The following is a 20,464-nucleotide window of genomic DNA, read 5'->3' on the forward strand; positions in this document are numbered from 1 at the left end:
CTTGGCAGGAAAGGTTCCCCACCCCTATTATAAAGAGAGAAAGCTGAGAGGTTAGATACAGAGGGGCCAAGTCATTCAGAGTCTTATAGGCCAGGGTAACATTTAATTCTTTTCCTTAAGGCAGTGTTTCTTAAACTGTGGCCTGTGGATCTATTGCATCAGAATCACCTGGAGTGCTCATTAAAATTTGGATTTCTGGGTCTTAACTTGGACTTTCTGAATCACAGTCTATATGAACATGGGGATGACACCAACAAACCATTATTTTCAACTCATTTTCTAAATGATTGTTACACACAGTAAAATTTGAGAATCATTGTTCAAGGTCCTGGGTTTTATTTAAGCTGAGGAGTAAAATTAGATTTTTCTTTTTATTTAAAGTCCATTTTGGCCCCAGTATGATGAATTAGAAGGGAGCTGGAATACATTCAGAAGGGCCATTTAGAAGGTTATTTTATCAGTCTAGGTAAGAGAATGGTAACCTGACCTAGGATTGTAGTAGCAGGAACGAGAGAGTTGACAGTTATTTAGAAGATAGAATCCCATAGGACTTAAATAATTATTGGACATGAGACCGAACTTCTAGGTTTCTGGCTTGAGCCAGAATGATTAAGGATGGTAGTGCCCTTTCGTGATAGAGAAAACTGTCAAGTAGGAACAGGTTTGGGGAAAGATGATGAGTGCAGATTTGGACATTTCATTTTAGGTACTTAAAAAATTGTCCAGGTAGGATATGTGCATTTATGATTCAGAAGAGATCTAGTTGGGAGTTTTTGTTTTCTCTATGACATAATGAGGTCATCTGTAGAGTTTGAGGGGGGAAAAGTAGAGGTATTGAACAAGTATGAGAAGGATGGAAAAATTATGGAGAATGGGAAAGCTCTAATTCGAATAATGGTAGCATTTTTGGACACTATAAATGGCCCAGTTGAGATTGGTGTCTATGAATATTTTGGAACAGCTCTATTAAGATCTAATTAACTTGAAGTGTACAATTCATGGTTTTTAGAATATTCAGAGTTGTGCAACCATCACTACTAACTAATTTTAATACATTGTTTTTCCCCCAGGGGAAATCTATACTCATTAACAGTTACTCCCCATTCTTCTCCCTGACCCAGCCCCTGCAACCACTAATATACGTGTGTGTGGTTTATTTTCAAATATGTTTTTATTGATTTCAAAGAGAAAGAGAGAGGGAGAGAGAGATAGAAACATCAATGATGAGAGAGAATTATTGATTGGCTGCCTCCTGCATGCCCCCTACTGGGGATCAAGCCAGCAACCCAAGCATATACCCTGGCCAGGAATCGAACCATGACCTCCTGGTTCATGGGTGGATGCTCAACCACTGAGCCAATATATGAGGGTTTCAATTTCTCTACATCCTTGCTAGCCCTTGTTATTGTCTGTCTTTTTTATTATAGTGGGTGTGAAAAAGTGGTATCTCATTGTGGTTTTGATTTGTATTTCCCTAATGACTAATGATGTTGGGCATCTTTTTATGAGATTATTGGCTCTTGGTGTATCTTCTTGGGGCAATGTCTACTCAAATCCTTTGCCTGTTTTTTAATTGGGTTATTTGTCTTTTTATTTTTATCTTTTTATCCTCACCTGAGGATATGTGTGTGTGTTTTATTGATTTGTAAAAAGAGAGGGAGGGAGAGAAAGAAAAACATCAATGTGAGAGAGAAACATCGATCTTTTGCCTTCTGTACATACCTTAACTGGGGATTGAACCTGCAACCTAGGTATGTGCCCTGATCAGAAATCGAACCCACAGCCTTTTGGTGTATGGGATGACGCTCCAACCAACTGAGCCACCTGGCCAGGGTTATTTGTCTTTTTATTGTGTTTTCAGAGTTCTTTATATATTCTGGATAAAAGTCCCTTATCAACTATATGATTTGCAAATATTTTCTCCCATTGTGAATGTTGTTTTTCACTTTTTTGATGGTGTCCTTAGCAGTACAAAAGTTTTAATTTTGATGAAACCCAATTTTTGTTGTTGTTATTGCTTGGGCTTTTGGTGTCATATCTAAGAAACCATTGCCTAATCTAGGGTTGGGAAGAATTACTCCTACTTTTCTTCTCAGCATTTTATCTCTTACATTGAGGTCTCTGATCCATTTTGAGTTAATTTTTTTAAAAGTATGGTGCAAGGTAAGAGTCCAACTTCATTTTTTTTTTTTTGCATGTAGATGTCCAGTTGTGCCAGCACCATTTGTTGAAAACAAACAAACAAACAAACAAACAAACAAACACTAATTTTTCTCCTTTGAATGTAATCGCACCCTCATTGACAATCAATTGACTATGAATGTAAGGTATGGAGGTTTTCTGACACCAGCGAATTCTCTGATTTGAATGGATAACCAATAATTCAGTTTTTACACTAACTCCCAGAGTCAGTGTCAGATTGCACAGGTCAATGGCTTAGTCCCACAAGACTGCCCCACTACAGATCCCTGCCACAAATAGGGTGCCAGGTTACCCACAATTCTGCCTTACAGACTACAAATTTGGGAGTTCCCATTATGCCTTGCAGACTACAAATTTGGGAGTGCACATTATGTTTGATAATTTGCTAGAATGATTCACAGAATTCAGGAAAACATTTTACTTACATTTATCAGTTCATTATAAAGGATCCAACTTAGGAACAGCCAAATGAAAGAGATGCAAGGTATGGAGAGGAAGGGCACACTCAGCCTCCATGCCCTTTCTAAGTGTGTTACCCTTTCAGTACCTAGATGTGTTCATCAATCCAGAAGCTCTCAGAACCCCCTGTTATTTAGGGGTGTTTCCAATCATGGCAGTTTCATTATTAAATCATTGGCCATTGGTGATTGAACTCAGTCTCCAGCCCCTTTCCCCTCCTTGAATGTCAGCAGTGGGGCTAAAAGTTTCAAACCTGTAATCAAGATTTTGTCTTTCTGGCATCATCCCCATCCTGAAAACATCTAGGGGCCCTAGAAGAGTCACTTCATTAGCATAAACTCAGATATGATTGAAAGGGCCTTCTTATAAATAATGAAAGATGCTTCTATCACTTCTACCACACAGGAAATTCCTCTGTGCCAGGAGCTAGAAAAAAAAAGACCAAATTTATATTTCCTATTATACCACATAAAGGTTTATTTCTGAACTCTCAATTCTATACCATTGATTAATATTTCTGTACTTATGCCTGACATAAGGATATATCTCATACTGGCATATCCCACATGTTTTAATTGCTGTAGCTTTGTAGTAAGGTTTTAAATCAGTAAGTGGTGAGTCCTCCAACTTTATTCCTTTTTTCAAGATTGTTTTTGGCTATTCTTGGTTCTTTGCATTTTCATATGAATTTTAGGATAAATTTCTGCAAAGAAGCCAGCTGGGATTTTGATAGGTATTGTATTGAATCTGAAGATCAACTTGAGGAGTATTGCTATCTTAATAACAGTAAGTCTTCCAATCTATCAACATGGGATATCTTTCCATTTATTTAAGCTTTTAAAATTTTTTCAATGATGTTTTATGGACAAGTCTTATACTTATTTTGTTAAATTTATTCCCAAGTATTTATTGTTTTTTATGCTTTTATAAATTTGGATTCCATAGTACTCTACTAGTCACACAGCTAGTCCTGATTTGAAATAGGAAACTACAGAAAGATGTGAATACCAGGAGACAAGGATCATTGGGGCTATCTCGAGACTGGCTACCACAAATAGATTTACCTGAGTTTTAGGAAAGTGAAAATACATAATTCAGAGGTAAACTTAACAAATTATGTTTTAGGAGAATGATTAATTTTTGTGTTTGAATAAACCATAATTTACAGGTATTTTTAAGGAACCAATTTCATGATAGTTTTTCACATGCACACGTTTTTCCTTTTTTTGTTTTTTTGCAGATTATTTAAAATATCTGACAATATACATGGGAGTGCTTATTCTAGTGACAGTGGAAACTTGGATTCTCATGTTGGCTCAGGGAAAATTGCCCAAACAGAAATGAACAAAGGGAAATCCTGGAAATGTAGCAATAGTAAGCAGAAACCTCAATATTCAGATGTTAACATGTTTACAGCAAGTGATGCTTTTTCTGCTTCTGAAATCAGAGAAGTCATAATCAAAGCACCATCTTTTTCAGTTGCATCCCAGCCTCATAAAGCTCAAGGTAATTCCTTGCTTTTTCACTTGGTTTTTAAAAGTACAAACTAGTCTGTATTTCTTAGCATAGGGAAGAATACAAAAATATAGTAAATTTGAATAGGGTAACACTCTTTGTGCAATTGCTGCATTTTCTAATTATATTGCATTATATTCTAAACCGTGATATAGTATTTTTAGCTGTGCTGTCAATAAAAGGTTATGCACATTTTATTGAAACAGTTTTTATGAGAAAGGTTAAAAAATATCTATATACACATGTAGGATTTTCTTTTTAGGGGTAACAGGAAATGATTTAGATTCCTTGAAGGCTGTCACAGAAATTCGTATCCTTTAAATTATTTTAGTACGATAGCTTTTATTTGAAATCATAATTTTTAAACACTGTGTTTCATTGTGTCTCTGTTTATTTTGGTTGACAAAGAAAAAGAGGGAAAAGTGAATATTTGGGGTCATGTAAGAGACCCAGTGTGCGTGATAGTGCTATTCAAAGTGTGGTCTGCAGTCTGGTGCCAGTTTGTAAACTGCTTGTTACCAGTCTGGGACAAGATAAGTACAGAAATGAGTTTGTATTATTGGATGAACTCTGAGCATATTTACTTACAAATTGATACAATTTCTTATATTTTGGGAAGGAAAACATATTGGGATCAATATGGGAAGGAGAAAAATGAATGAGAATGGGGCGTACAGTGGATTGGGCACATTTTTACAAATCTAGCATTTTTTGAAAGAACCTAATTAATGGTTTACACTTATAATCTGGTTTACATATTTAGAGTGCATATGTATGTTCTGGAGATAACATCTTTTTTTTTTTTGCTTCTTTGATAGCCTGTGTTATGTCTATAAGAGTGTACTTATTCTATTTTATTATAATTTATTAGCTGTTTTTATGACTACTTCCCTATGATCTATGGACTCAATGAAGGCAAGGACCTTATTTATCTTCCTATCTCCAAATGTATACATACTTTGAGTAAATGTATACATACTTTGAATAAATATAAAGGCAGTGTTTATTAAAATACATTTCATTTTCAAAATTGAGTTATCAGCTGTTAAAGTATGTATACATTTTGGGGGGGGGGCACCCTATACTTGAAAGGCCGATTAAGTAACAAAGATGTTCTTGCAAAAGTGTATCCATGAGCAAGGATGGGTGAGGGTAAAAGTGTGGAATGTGTTTGGAAAGAACAAGCATTCCAGTTTGGCTGAAATGAAAGTTATGATTAAGTCAGTAGTAGGAAATAATGTTGGATAAGTATCTTAGGATCAGAAAATTTACTGCCATGAACACCAAGGTCAAAAGTTTTTGTTTTTATTTTTAATAAATTTATTAAGCAATGAGGAGAAACCATGCAGAATTTTTGAGCAAGTTAAGCTATATATCATCAAAATTGTGCTTTAGGAGTACAGAATTAGTGACTCAAAGGCTGGGGAAAGGCACTTAAAATCCACAAAAAGTTATGATCTAATTGTCAAAACAGAAAGTAAATTCCAGATATTGGGCGGTTGAGCTAGAGAAATCTAGGGGAGAGTGATTCTAATCCTGGGTACTCTGAACATTGAGATAATTCTGAACTGTGGTTAGAAAATACTTGCCTGGCCCTACCCAGTTTTGCTCAGTGGATAGAGCATAGGCCCATGGACTGAAGGTTCTTAGTTTGATTCCAGTCAAGAGCATACCTTGGTTATAGGCTCCATCCCTACTCTGTCAGGGCGCATACAGGAGGCAACCAATCCATATGTCTCTCTCAGTGATGTTTCTCTCTCTCTGTCTCTCCCTGTCCCTTCCATTCTCTAAAAATCAGTAGAAAAAAATATCCTCTGGTGAGGATTAACCAAAATTAAAAAATAAAATACTTGCCTAATCCCTTGTGAAAAGTTTCGTCCAATGCAGATAACTGAACTGTGTTAGAATGGAGGAGGGAACAATAAGATCGTTACATATGATGATGTAATAACTTCAGACATAGCCAGCTTTTAGTGCTTCTGTTCAGCGTGTGGTCTCATTCCTGCTGTGCTTCCTTCTCTAAGGTGATCTAAATAGGGTGGGAACATAGGAAAACAGGTTAGCAGTAAACACTTGAAGTTAGTTTTATTGTCTGTATGATGGAAAATTCTTCCTATCCCTTACTGGAACTTGCCATAATATGACAATAACTTTTGGAGAATTTTAGAGATTTTTTTGGGTGGAGAACTAATTTAATATTAATAGTCAGTGTTAAAATTTTGACATTTAATTGTTTTGTTGCCCTTATTTTTTCTAATAAATATAGTATTCTTTTTCTTCTTTTTTTTCATGTTATATTAGTACTAGAGGCCTGGTGCACGAAATTCATGCAGGGGGTGTCCCTCAGCCCAACCTGCACCCTCTCCAATCTGGGAGCCCTCAGGGGATGTCCTACTGATGGCTTAGGCCTGTTCCCCGTGGTTCTCTGCTGTCTGCGGGGCCCGCTTGGCTGCTCCTGGGTCACCATGGTGACGGCCAAGCAGGCCCTGCTCTCAGCGGCTGCCCCTGGGACTGGAGGACTCCAGCAGGGCTGAGAGGACTGGGAGCTGCCATCTTTGTGTTGGAGTGATGGTTAATTTGCATATTACTCTTTTATTAGATATAGTATAGCTGAAGTGATTCTATTGTTTAGGTCTCTTGATTAAGACTACTAGCTACTATTGTGTCCATTGTATTGTTCAAAAAGTTCTTTTGCTGTCAAGCTCACTGAGTTGCTACACTTTATTGTTTCCAAGCATATCTATATATATAAAAGCCTAAAATATGACCTAATGACTGGAACGACCAGAACAACCGCTTGACCAGTCGCTGTGATGCGCACTGACCAAATATTATAGGCGCACCAGGCCTATAGTATTTAAATTACAGTTGAATCCAGCTGGTGTGGCGCAATGGTTGAGTGTGGACCCGTGAACCAGGAGGTCACAGTTCAATTCCCAGTCAGGGCACACGCCCAGGTTGTAGGGTCAATCCCCAGTTGGGGAGAGGGGAGAGGGCATGCAGGAGGCAGCCAATTGATGATTCTTTCTCATCATTAATGTTTCTATCTCTAGCTCTCCCTTCTCTCTGAAACCAATAACAAAAACATACTTTAAAAAATAAAGTTGAATACTATTAATGATAATTTTAGAGTTTGGGAATACAACTTATGTTCTGCTTCTTTTCCAATATTTTACTGTATTTGAATCCTCAAAACAATAGAAGTTTGGTCAGATTGATGTTGCCACAGTAATCTTGTCATTTTCAGTTCTGCAGACATTTTCCTACATGTAATAACATATAATGGCAGTGACACTGCTGAGAGTTTGTTGAATGAAAGGAAAAATTTGATACCAAGTGTTGATAATGATGATAAACAATGTTAGTAGCTGAGTTTTCCCATGAATAGAAAACTGATTCTATATCTACTTGGAATTAGAGATTCATTTTTGTGAATGTGGAACTACTTAATGAGAGAAAAACCAGCATGATGGCCCACATGTGGGCTTGTTACAAATAAATATTTTATAGGAAGAGACATCTTTTGAGGAAAAATGAGATTCCTTCAAAAGCTGATGGATTAACAAATTCAAAATTACATTTTGTTTTGGCACAAATATTCTGACACTCTGCAAAACTGAAAGTAAAATGAAAATTTGTAAATTATTTGCTTGACCTAATAAATGCAAATTGATATTAATTGGCTGCTTACTATGTGCCAGGCACTGTTCAGGTATTTGGGATATGTCAGTTAAGAAAACAGACAATGAATCATTGTCCTTAAGGACTTAACTTTCTTTGGAAAGAGGATAGATTTGAACAGTTGTAAGTGTATAAATAAGTCATATAGTATTTTAGAAGGTGATGAGTAATAGGGAGAAAGGAAAAAGTGGAGCAGAGTAAAGATGATTAACTTGGGAATGCTGGGATCAGGGATTCAGGATTATAATTATACTAGAAGCCCCGTGCACAGATTCGTGCACCAGTGGAGTCCCTCAGCCTGGCCTGTGGGGATTGGCTGAAACTGGCAGTCCTACATCCCCCAAGGGATGTAGTAGTACCCAAAGTGGCAGGCGGCCAGGGAGGAGCCCGAGCCTGGGCCAGGTTCGCCACTCCCGCTCATCCCAGCCTCCCTGCTCCAGCCTCTGCCACTGCTTGGTAGGCTCTCTGCCACTCTGCTGCGGTCTTCATGCACCCGTCCTAGGGTGATACCGGCACACCCATGACCAAGAAGCAGCTGCAGACTGGAGCCCAGTCAGTCCCAATGCCAGTCCCCATCCTGGTCCCAGTCTGGATGGGGGAGGGTCCCGCAGGGGGAGTGTCCGAGGGAGAGGCTCATACTGCCACAGCTGCACTTGTCAGCCATGAGCCTGGTGTCTGGTGCCTTGGTCAGCTGAGTGGCACTCCCACTGTGGGAGCGCACTGACCACCAGGGGGAAGCTCCTGCATTGAGCATCTGCCCCCTGGTGGTCAGTGTGTGTCATAGCTACTGGTCGAACAGTTGAGCGGTCAACCAGTCGACCAGTCACTTAGGCTTTTTAATATATATATATGTATATGTATATGTATGTGTATGTGTATGTGTATGTGTATGTGTATGTATATGTATATGTATATGTATATGTATATGTATAGACTAGAGGCCCGGTGCATGAAATTCGTGCACTCAGGGGGTCCCTCAGCCGGGCCTGCATCCTCTCGCAGTCTGGGAGCCCTAGGGGGATGTCCAACTGATGGCCAGCAGTCAGACATCCTTAGCACTGCCACGGAGGCAGGAGAGACTCCCGCCACCGCCGCTGTGCTCAAGCAGTGAGCTTGGCTCCGGGCTTCTGGCTGAGCAGCACTCCCCCTGAAGGAGCACACTGACCCCGAGGGGTCCCGGATTGCGAGAGGGTGCAGACCAGGCCGAGGGACCGCACCGGTGCATGATCAGGGCCGGGGAGGGACTCTGAGAACTTAGCATAAATCTAATTAGTTCTGAATATGATAAGTTCATTGAAGGAATGAAGACATGAATGTAAAGAATATGATATCATTTAAAAATTATTGCCTTTATGCTGTAACAAAACAATATATGTAAATGATATTATATAAAAATAATTGATTTAAGTAACATGAATCAAAGGAAATTTTATGTATTTAGATAAGTAAATGATAGCATGGACTAGAATAACAAAATTAAATTTTTATCTGTTCATTTAAACACATTTTCTTTTCTTTTTTTTTTTCTTTTTTAAATATATTTTATTGACTTTCTACAGAGAGGAAGGGAGAGAGACAGAGAGTTAGAAACATCGATGAGAGAGAAACACCGATCAACTGCCTCCCGCACACCCCCCACTGGGGATGCGCCCGCAACCCAGGCACATGCCCCCGACCGGAATCGAACCCGGGACCCCTCAGTCCGCAGGCCGACGCTCTATCCACTGAGCCAAACCGGTTTCGGCCATTTTATTTTCTAAGATAGGTAAATATCAATTATTTTTGGAACATTTTTTTATTTTTATGCTCATGAATAAATTTTCACTTTTAAACTTTTCTTCTTTGCATTTTTTATTCCTGGGCTTATTAGACCTTTTAGTTCAAAAGGTATAAGAGATATAAGAACAAATAAGTGATCTCATGTATGGATTTATATTACTTAAACTAGAGGCCCAGTGCACAAAATTCATACACTTGGGGGGGAGGTGGTCCCTCAGCCTGGCCTGTGCTCTCTCGAAGTCTGGGAGCCCTCGGGGGATGTCTGACTGATGGCTTAGGGCCTCTCCCCTCTGGGAGAGCAGGCCTAAGCCATCAGTCAGATATCCTTAGCGCTGCTATGGAGGTTGGAGAGGCTCCCGCCACCACCGCTGCGCTCACCAGCTGTGAGTCCGGCTTCTGGCTGAGCAGTGTTCCCCCTGTGGGAGTGCACTGACTAGCAGGGGGCAGCTCCTGCATTGAGCATCTGCCCCCTGGTGGTCAGTGCATGTCATAGTGACTGGCCGTTCTACTGTTGGGCTGAAACTAGCTCTCTGACATCCCCAGAGGGGTCTCGGATTGCGAGAGGGCACAGACCAGGCCGAGGGACCCCACTGGTGCACGATCAGGGCTGGGGAGGGATGCAGGAGGTTAGCCAGCTGGGAAGGGACCATGGGAGGGCTCTAGAGTGTGTCCGCCTGTCTCGCTCAGTCCCGATCAGCTGGACCCCAGCAGCAAACTAACCTACCGGTCAGAGCGTCTGCTCCCTGGTGGTCAGTGCACGTCATAGCAAGTGGTTGAGAGGTCTTAGCATATCATTAGCATATTACACTTTGATTGGTTGAACTGCCGACCGGTCAACTGGACACTTAGCATATTAGGCTTTTATTATATAGGATAGATATAGTAATTAGGGTAGGTCTTTCTGAGAAGGTGAGATGTAAGCAATAGAAGGAAGTGAAAGAGCCAAGGAAATATGAAAGAAAGAACAGTCTGGACAATAGTCTGGCTGATGTTTTTGAAGACCAGAAAAGAATTCAATATACGTAGAGGAGATTAGTCAAGCAGGACAGGAAGTCAGAAACACAAAGGTGGAGGTGAGGAGGCAAGATTATGTAGGGCTTTGTAGCCATACAGTTTGAAAGAAAGGGGGAAATTTTAGCAGAGAAGTAATATGCTCTTATTTAACTTTTAACAGGAACATATCACAATCCAGCAGTTTTTGTATGTCTTCATAAAAACATAATTGCTTAAATAACAATGTATTTGTGTTATGATTAGAAGCTAGAACCTCAGGCAGCAGCTGAGAAAGTATGCAGTTATATTTCTTCCAGGGAGAAACTGAAGATGAGCTTGTCCCTTCTGTATTGAGCTTGGATGTGTACCTGTGTGTGTTTGAGTGTGTGGGGGAGGGGACAGTGTTCCTGTGCCCATTTAAAAAGTACTTCTTTGCTATGGTCCTGTGGAACTGGTGAATGCAAGCTCTATTGGCTCACAGCGATGGGTGTTTCGGGGCCTGTCCTTCAGGTGGGAGTCTTAAAAATTGGTCACTAGATGTATGTTTTAAACCCCTTGCTCTTCAGGGAAAAGGTGGGAGTTGGGGGTTCTTTCCCACTTGTATGGTGCTGTGCTAGGGGTAGGATTTGTGGTGAGAGTTGTCTCAGCCTTTCCTTTCTATTTCAATTCATGTTTTCTCATTCGTCCAATGTATAGGAATCACTCAACTTGAAGTTTCAGGATCTCTCTCAGAGGGAAATGTTCTGTGTGTAGGTGCAATCATACTTATTGCTTATAGGTGTGTATTTGGTGAATCTGTGGGAGGGGGAAATTCAGGAGCATACTTTGTTGCCATCTTGGTCCCTTCCTCTATATATGTTAATTCCTTTCTTATGTCAAAATAGCAAGTATTAATGGCTCATCATTAAATATTGTCAGTCAATATTAATTCAACTTAATTTTTAAATGAAAAGTAACCAATTTTTAAAATTCCCAAATATTTCCTTAATGTTATTCTAAGCGGCAAAATTTAGAAGTATTTTCAAAGAATTCCCATACTTCAACTATATACAGTCCAAAGCCTTTGATGATGTAAGTATTTTATTATAATTATTTACTTATCTGCTTGTTCTTACTAGATTGTTTGCCCACTAAGGGCAGGGACTAGATCACATTCATCTTTATGACCCCAGTGCCACATTCAGTGACATTAAAGGAGCTCAAAAATGTTTGTTAAATGAATGCATGTGATTTTTATAGGAGGGTTGGTTTGTATTTATTAGATTTATGAAACTTTCTCTGGAAGCTAAAGAAATTATTTTCTTCTAGGTCTGGCATATTGCTTTGACAAATAAAACAAAATGGTAAATTTTTAATAGTTATTTTATGAGGGTGGTAACAATTTTAATAAATTTAAAGATGAAAATATTTGAGCTATTATTATTCCTTAGAGTCTTCCTATGGCATAGTTTCTAATAAATTGAGAATGGGAGTGAAAGATTCTATATATCCCATGATTGATCAAATTTTATATTTTAGCTTCTTTATACAGATAGGAATTTTGTGATTTGTGCTCCAACTGGTTCTGGGAAAACTGTAGTGTTTGAACTTGCAATAACAAGATTGTTAATGGAAGTACCATTGCCATGGTCAAACATTAAAATTGTTTACAGTAAGTATTTATAATTTTAAGAGTAATAATTATAATAATGAAAAACCAGTGAGGATAAAGTAAGAAATAAATTCAGATTCAACCCATAGGCCTTAGTATTTGGTTTTCCATACTTTTTCATAAAAACATACCACATTTTCTGTCATCTGTTACATTAAATTCAAAATACATTTTCTCAGTTATACATAAAAAGTAATATTTGAATTGAGAATTTGGCCTTACACGTTTATTTTTAAAATATTTATATATTTTTTATTTCAAAGGGGAAGTGAGAGGGAGAGAGAGATAGAAACATCAATGAGAGAGAAACATCAATAGAAACATCGGCTGCCTCTTGTACACCCCCTACTAAGGATCTAGCCTGCAACCCCGGCATGTGCCCAGACCAAGAATCGAAGTGTGACCTCCTGGTTCATGGGTTGATGACGCTCAACCACTAAGCCACTGCAGCCAGGCTACATGTTTATTTTTAAAAAGACAGGCAAGATGAAGAAATAAAATTAAACATTTTGTAATTCTAGAAACTTACACATGAATTCTTCTTTCTTAAGTATATATATATTGTAAATTTTTCATCAAAGTAATTTATGCACATGGTTAAAAAAATTAATTATTACAAAAGAGATTTATAATGAAAAACAATAATCTCTTGTCCTACCTCTCTTTACTCTTAGTTACAATTTCTTAAGCAGTCACTTCTTTTTCTATTTTCAGTTTTGTTTGGTGATTACGTTTATAACTCTAAATGATATGGTTCTATTGTTAACTTTTAATTTATATGTATTAGATAGTGCATAGATATGTTATTCTTATCATAAATTTATTAACCAACATTTTTTGTGAAAATTTTAATGACATTCAAAATAAATACCTTATATTGTTATAGTGGCACCAATAAAAGCACTGTGTAGTCAGCGTTTTGATGACTGGAAAGAAAAGTTTGGACCAATAGGATTGAATTGTAAAGAACTCACTGGTGATACACTAATGGATGACCTATTTGAGATTCAGCATGCCCATATTATTATGACAACTCCAGTAGGTGTTATTTATACTTTATTATTTCCTTGGTTTATTAGAAAATATCTATTTCTCTTCATCAAGAAAAAAGTTAAAAGAAAAATACAAAGTAGAAGGACAAATATATTTGCATTATAAAAACAAACAAACAAAAGATAATAATATTCTGGGTATATAAGGGATATTTACAAATTAATAAGCAGAAGACAACCAACCAAATAGGAAAAATAGACAAAAGATATGAATAGGCAATTTGTTATTGTAGATAATTTGTAAACATACTTATTGCTTATATTCTTCTATTCAAGTATTATGTGATGCAGAGGGAGGATCTTGCTAGAGCTTAAAAGAGGTAATTAGACTGTAATTTTGAGTATTTTTGGTTAAACTTAAAAATAAATGGGGTCCATTTTTTAAATACTTGTATAACTGTCAAAATCCTTACAAATTTTAAAAATATTTTTCAGGATACTTATAAGATGTTAACTAAAACATTGCCAATTATTTGTCACATGTCAGTTTAAAAATTTTATTGATATATCTTAATAACATTCATTATAATCCCTTGCATTAAACCACTTGCATCTTTTCTCTAGGAGAAATGGGATAGCATGACTAGAAAATGGAGAGACAACTCTTTGGTTCAACTGGTTCGACTGTTTCTCATTGATGAGGTAGTGAACACATTATTCATTTTCAGAGATAAACATAAAAAGATGACTAGAATAAATAGATAGAAGCAAGATATTTCAACCAAACTATATGTTTGTTTTATGCCTTCAATTGGAAAATGCTTATTTTCTTAAAGAAGAGTGTTAATATTCTTTCACATTTTAATTGATTAGATTTCTATTTTTGTTGCTAATGATTTTTTCCTTGATTTCTTTCTTAGGTACATGTTGTAAAAGATGAAATTCGTGGGCCAACTCTTGAAGTTGTAGTCAGCAGAATGAAAACTGTGCAGTCTTTATCTCATACTTTAGAAAATACCAGCACTATTATTCCAATGAGATTTGTAGCTGTGTCTGCAACAATTCCAAATGCTGAGGATGTGAGTTAGAATTTTAGTTTATAATATTTTTCATAACTAGTGAAATATTAAACATTTTAATCTTAGAAAAAAGTGAGGGTTTTTTTGTTTGTTAAGCACCTAACCAATTAAATAGCAAAGTATGTTGTAGAAAGTAATGATTAGATTTTATAGGGAAGGCAGTATTAAGACCATAAAATTTGGATGATTCTTTTTAATACAACATTTTTGGTACAAGTCTGTTGTTTACTAGTATCTAAAAGTCTTAGTTTTATGAGTTTCAAAAACATGTAATAACTTGGCTAATAACATGTTATGGTTGTTGTAACCAGTTGAATCCAGTTTTATAACAAAGTATGGTGGGGAATAAAAATAATTGGTTAGATCAGTGGTCGGCAAACTGCGACTCGCGAGCCACATGGGGCTCTTTGGCCCCTTGAGTGTGGCTCTTCCACAAAATACCACGTGCGGGCGCGCACGCACAGTGCGATTGAAACTTTGTGGCCCATGCACAGAAGTTGGTATTTTGTGGGAGAGTCACGTTCAAGGGGCCAAAGAGCCGCATGTGGCTCACGAGCCGCAGTTTGCCGACCACTGGGTTAGATGATTACCATCCACCTCCCCCAATTCTGTGTGCCTAGCATTGTGGTAAGATAAGCACTAATGATAGATGCAAAAGTGAAAACATATAGACCCTGTCCTTGAGGATAATCTTATGGTTACTGGGGTATACAGACATGAAAATAATTATATGCATTTTATACTTTCTATAATGTATATGTGGCCTATTTTTTCTTGATTTTTTGCAAACTTGAAAAATAGTACAGTCTCACTGCTTTCTCACTCCTATTTACTTTTCAGCCCACTATAATGTAACTTTTTCCTCTTGCTACTTCTTAGAAATTGTTTTCACAAATAGCTGTTACAGTGCCTAACCCAATGGAAAATTTTAGCTTTAACTTGACACAATTAATCATTTTTGTTCTTAAAATGACAGCTTATTTTGTTCATATTCAAGAGAACGTGAACAAAATAAGCTGTTCATATAGAGAAAATTATAAAGTATATATAAACAACAAAAATCCAGTGTTTGTCTTTCCAGATATATAGATGGAATCATAATATACATATGCTTTTTGATTTACATGTCACATACAAATGTTTCCATGTCATTAGTTTTCTTTAATACAATTTTTGCAGTTTTATTATAATTTATCTAATGTTTTAATGTTGGAAGATTGTTTTCACGTTTTGCTATCATAAAAAGTGCTGAAATTAATGTATCTTTAAAAACATCATAAGTAAAATAACTAAGTCCAAGGGTATATAAAACTGTAAGGACACAGTGCTTTCAATAAATGTTATACTCATTTACACTTCTACCTTCAGCCATTTCTCTGTATTCTAACACTGGACAGTATAATAATGAAATTATTATTACTTTTGAATAGTTGTCAAATTTCTTATTTAAATGGTACTTTATTGAAAATTTTGATTTACTTTAGTAAATATTTTTAATATATTCTCAACTACTTTAAGTTCTTTTTTTTGCAATTTGCTAGATTATGTCCTTTACCTTTTTTTTTCACAGTGGGATACTAAATTTTCCTTCTTGATTTGTAAGTTATTATTAAATATCAAAATCCTGTAATTTTTAAAAAAATATATTTTATTGATTTTTTACAGAGAGGAAGGGAGAGGGATAAAGAGTTAGAAACATCGATCAGCTGCCTCCTGCACACTCCCTACTGGGTATGTGCCCACAACCAAGGTACATGCCCTTGACTGGAATCGAACCTGGGACCCTTGAGTCCGCAGGCCGATGCTCTATCCACCGAGCCAAACCGGTTAGGGCAAAAATCCTGTAATTTTTAAAGAAAGTTTTTACAAGTTAATTTGAGACAAACTGATGATACATGGCAGGGAGTAAGATCATAAATGCTCCCAATATCATGTGATTCTTTTTTAAAAATATATTTTTTATTTATTTCAGAGAGGAAGGGAGAGGGAGAGAAAGAAACATCAATGATGAGAGAATTATTGATCAGCTGCCTCCTGCATGCCCCACACTGGGGATTGAGCCCGCAACCTGGATATATGCTCTGATCAGGAATCAAACCGTGACTTCCTGGTTCATAACTCGACGCTCAACCACTGAGCTATGCCAGCTGGGCTATCCTGTTGATTCTTGAAACTCTTTCCTGTTGTGATAATCACTACTTCTGTGAAAGCTATTTCCCTGTCTCTTCTACAAGTCCTCTTTCTCAGTTTTCCCCTAAATTATGGTCTTCAAAATTGGCCTTTTGCTGCTTTCAAACTGTAAGTTCTTGTGTGATCTCATCCCTAATCACGATAGCCTTGAAAATATTTTAATAATTCCTTCCTATGCAACTAGAAACTCATTAATCCATCTTTCAGTCAAAACAATGGTCAGGTTCATACAGGGCATAAAGTCTGATTGCTAAGCAGGCTATATGAAGATAAGATTGCTTCACCATTGCTCACCACAGTTCCAGCTAGTGACTCTAGCATTTAGTCTGACATGCTTTTGGTCCTGCCATCTCTCAAGTATTTATTTGTTCTTTGTTTGGAACTTGTCAACCCTTACCAATCTAAGCCAACCATTACTTTGCTATTCTTTAGCTAGTACTTAGGACAACACCAAAGTGTCAGCTGTATCTAGACATAGTTTTGAAAAAATAGCAAAGAAAATACAATGATAGTGAGAAATTCAGTTTCTCTTCTAAAATCAATTTAATTTTACTTTAGACTCATAAGAAGGAAAGTAAAATAAAATAATAATTAATTGGAAGTTTATCATGGTGAAAAGTGGATATAATCTTGAAATACTATGGATCATATTTACCAATATATTAATAGGATAGTGTCAATGAAATATATAATATTGAAAAAAACTATTTGATTAAATATTTTTATACTTTGACTTTAAAGTAGTCTATAAATTGGGTTATATTTAGCCATAAAACTTGATTAGAAAAAACTCTTAATGTGTATATTTCTATTATTTAAAGATTGCAGAATGGCTTTCAAATGGTGAAAGACCTGCTATATGTCTGAAAATGGATGAGAGACATAGACCAGTGAAACTTCAGAAAGTGGTCCTTGGATTTCCCTGTTGTAGTAACCAAACTGAATTTAAGTTTGATTTAACCCTCAACTACAAAATTGCCAGTGTTATACAAGAGTACTCTGATCAGAAACCTACACTTGTGGTATGGATTGTTGATTGCTTATTTTTTTAGTGTAATGGTCAGCTTTTAATATGATTAATACAAAAATTATTCATTCATTTTTAGTTTTGTGCAACAAGGAAAGGTGTGCAACAGGCTGCTTCTGTTCTTGTGAAAAATGCTAAATTTATTATGACTGTGGAACAGAAAGAGAGGTATATTTTTTCATTTTTTTTCTTGGAGGTAGAAAGACTTTTAGGGATTATCTAAAAGAGATAAGAAAATTGGGTTCATTTTGTAAACTCTTCAAGTGACTTGATCTCTCCAAGCTTCAGTTTCCTCATTTGTAAAATAAAGATAATAGTAATTTGGAGGATTAAGTGAGATAATGAATCTTTATGCAGCTATGATTCTGTCTTTATTTCATAGCCAGATTTCTTGAAACATTATTTATAGTGCTGTTTTCATTTTTTTAAAAAATCCACATTCAATCCCACATCTATTGTAATCTCTCACCAAAAGATTCATCTCTCAAGAGTCTCTAACACATTTGAACCTTCCAGGTTCATCTATGTTGTTGAAAAAGGCAGAATTTCCTTCTTTTCTAAGGCTGAATAATATTTCATGAGATATCTATATCTCTATATATCTATATCATCTATCTATATATCTATATCTTCTTTATCTGTCAATGAACACTTAAAGTTGTTTCCATACTTGTCTACTGTGAAATAATGCTGCAGTGAACATGGGAGTACAGATACTTCTTTGAGATACTGATTTTGTATCCTTTGGATATAATCCAGAAGTGGGACTGCTGGTTCTACTTTTAAGTTTTTAGAAAATTCCATAGTGGCTGTACCAGTTTATATTCCCACCAACAATGCACAGGGCTCCCCTGTCTCCATATCCTCTCCATCACTTATCTTGTCTTTTTGGTAATAGCGATTCTAATAGGTATGAGGTGCAATCTAATTGTAATTTTGATTTGCATTTCCCTGATGATTAGTGATATGGACCACGTTTTCATCTACTGTTGGCCATTTGTATGTCTTCTTTGGAAAAATTTCTATTTAGGTCCTTTGCCCATTTTTAAATTAGGTTATTTGACTTTTTTCGCTGAGTTGTAAAATTAGGGATTTTTGACTATGAAAGTTAGATGTTCTCTACTTTTTAAAAATGGTTTTCAAATAATGATATTGTGAAAATATTTTTATATCTGTAAGCCTCAAAATAAACTATATTAATGGAACTAACTCACAATAATTTTATGGTATTTTAAAATAGGTTACAGAAGCATGCGTATTCCATAAGAGATTCAAAGCTGAGAGGTAGGTTTAGAGGTATTTTTGAATAGCATTTCAGCTGTAGTTAAAAAGAGTCAATTACTGATTAAATATTAACAGTACATAACAGGTGATATATTTCTATTATAGATATCTTAATACATGGTGTTGCTTATCACCATGCTGGTATGGAGCTGTCAGATAGAAAAGTAGTTGAAGGAGCTTTTACTGTTGGAGATTTACCAGCTCTTTGTAAGTAAAGTATATTCTTGTGGGTATTATTAGATATTTTGGAAAATTATTTTTAAGACAATAAAATAAAAGGCTCAAGTATTCTGACTTATTTATGCTTTTTTCTCAAGTCCAAAATTATGTAACTATTCATGTATTATACATGTTATAGCTAAAGTTGTTACCAGTTTTAGTTCTTTACCATGTTACTGCACATAGTGCAATTTGAAAAGTGAGAATTTAATAATTTTAAAAGATGTATTATTTTACATTATAGAGTTTTCTTCATTTTTAAATAAATTCTATCTATATGAGCCTATTACATTTATAAAAATATACCTTTTATAAGAAAATACCTACCTGAGCATTAAAATTATCTGGCTTGAAAGTAATATTCCTTAATCTGATGCAGTTACTACCAGTACTTTAGCTATGGGAGTAAATTTGCCTGCTCACCTGGTAGTTATAAAATCTACAATGCATTATGTTGGAGGAATGTTTGAAGAGTACAGTGAAACAGATATTCTACAGATGATTGGAAGAGCTGGTCGACCTCAAGTAAGTGACAGCATTTTACTTTTTGTAACTTAGTTTAAAGACAAAGTAAATGGCAAAATCCTTTTTGTGTATTTTTTGTTAAACAAAAGATTAAGATTTCATATTTGGATTTTGGATTAGGTTTAAAAATAAATGTAACTTAGACAATCTACTTTAATGGAGGAGTAGAAGTAAAATAACTCTCACTAAAAAAGACATACTCCCTCCACTCCATATAGCATTGGTTGGTAAATGATTGGGTTTATGAATGTGTATGTTGTTAAAGTTTCTTTGTTTGGTTTTTTACTCTAAATGGAGATACTATTGGCATTTTGTATGGGACAGTTTTTCATTGTGTAGGACTGTCATGCATTGCAGAACATGTAGCATTCCTGGATCCTAGCACACAATGCCAGTAATGGTCTCCAGGTATTGACAATTAAAAATCATCTCATACATATTACCAAACATGCCTTTGACAAATACTTAAATAAAGAAGTCATTCATATAGGTACTAAGGGAATATTTAGGAAGAATATCTTTTCAAAGAATATCAAAATACTGTGTTAAACAAATCTATAATTTTATAGGATAAATTAGATTATATATGAACACCAAATATTACAACTTTTATACAGTTACCTAAGATTGTTTTAATTTCACCACTGCCAAAATTATGTTATATTGAAACCAAAGTGGTATTTTTATATCTATACTGGATGCCCGGTGCATGAAATTCATGCACAGGGGGTGTTCTCCTCAACCCAGCCTGCACCTTCTCCAATTCAGGACCTCTTGGGGGATGTCTGACTGCCGGTTTAGGCCCAATCTCCGGGATTGGGGGATCGGGCCTAAACCGGCAGTCGGACATCCTTCTCACAATCCTGGA

At 36.2% G+C, this 20,464-nt stretch overlaps 1 protein-coding gene across 1 annotated transcript in view; it reads left to right on the plus strand.

The window, feature by feature from the left end:
* Nucleotides 1–20,464, plus strand: part of HFM1 (HFM1, ATP-dependent DNA helicase homolog) — a 98,307-nt gene that overhangs the window by 13,494 nt on the left and 64,349 nt on the right. Inside the window, exons 5-16 of the mRNA XM_005857197.2 lie at nt 3,902–4,167; nt 4,439–4,486; nt 11,630–11,700; nt 12,148–12,280; nt 13,167–13,318; nt 13,897–13,974; nt 14,193–14,351; nt 17,363–17,563; nt 17,648–17,736; nt 18,809–18,852; nt 18,958–19,059; nt 19,451–19,596. Of these exons, the coding sequence (XP_005857259.1) occupies nt 3,902–4,167; nt 4,439–4,486; nt 11,630–11,700; nt 12,148–12,280; nt 13,167–13,318; nt 13,897–13,974; nt 14,193–14,351; nt 17,363–17,563; nt 17,648–17,736; nt 18,809–18,852; nt 18,958–19,059; nt 19,451–19,596 (1,489 nt within the window). The remainder of the gene's footprint in view (nt 1–3,901; nt 4,168–4,438; nt 4,487–11,629; nt 11,701–12,147; nt 12,281–13,166; nt 13,319–13,896; nt 13,975–14,192; nt 14,352–17,362; nt 17,564–17,647; nt 17,737–18,808; nt 18,853–18,957; nt 19,060–19,450; nt 19,597–20,464) is intronic.

The sequence above is a fragment of the Myotis brandtii genome, unplaced genomic scaffold, assembly GCF_000412655.1.
Source record: "Myotis brandtii unplaced genomic scaffold, ASM41265v1 scaffold1083, whole genome shotgun sequence".
In the NCBI taxonomy this organism is placed as follows: domain Eukaryota; kingdom Metazoa; phylum Chordata; class Mammalia; order Chiroptera; family Vespertilionidae; genus Myotis; species Myotis brandtii.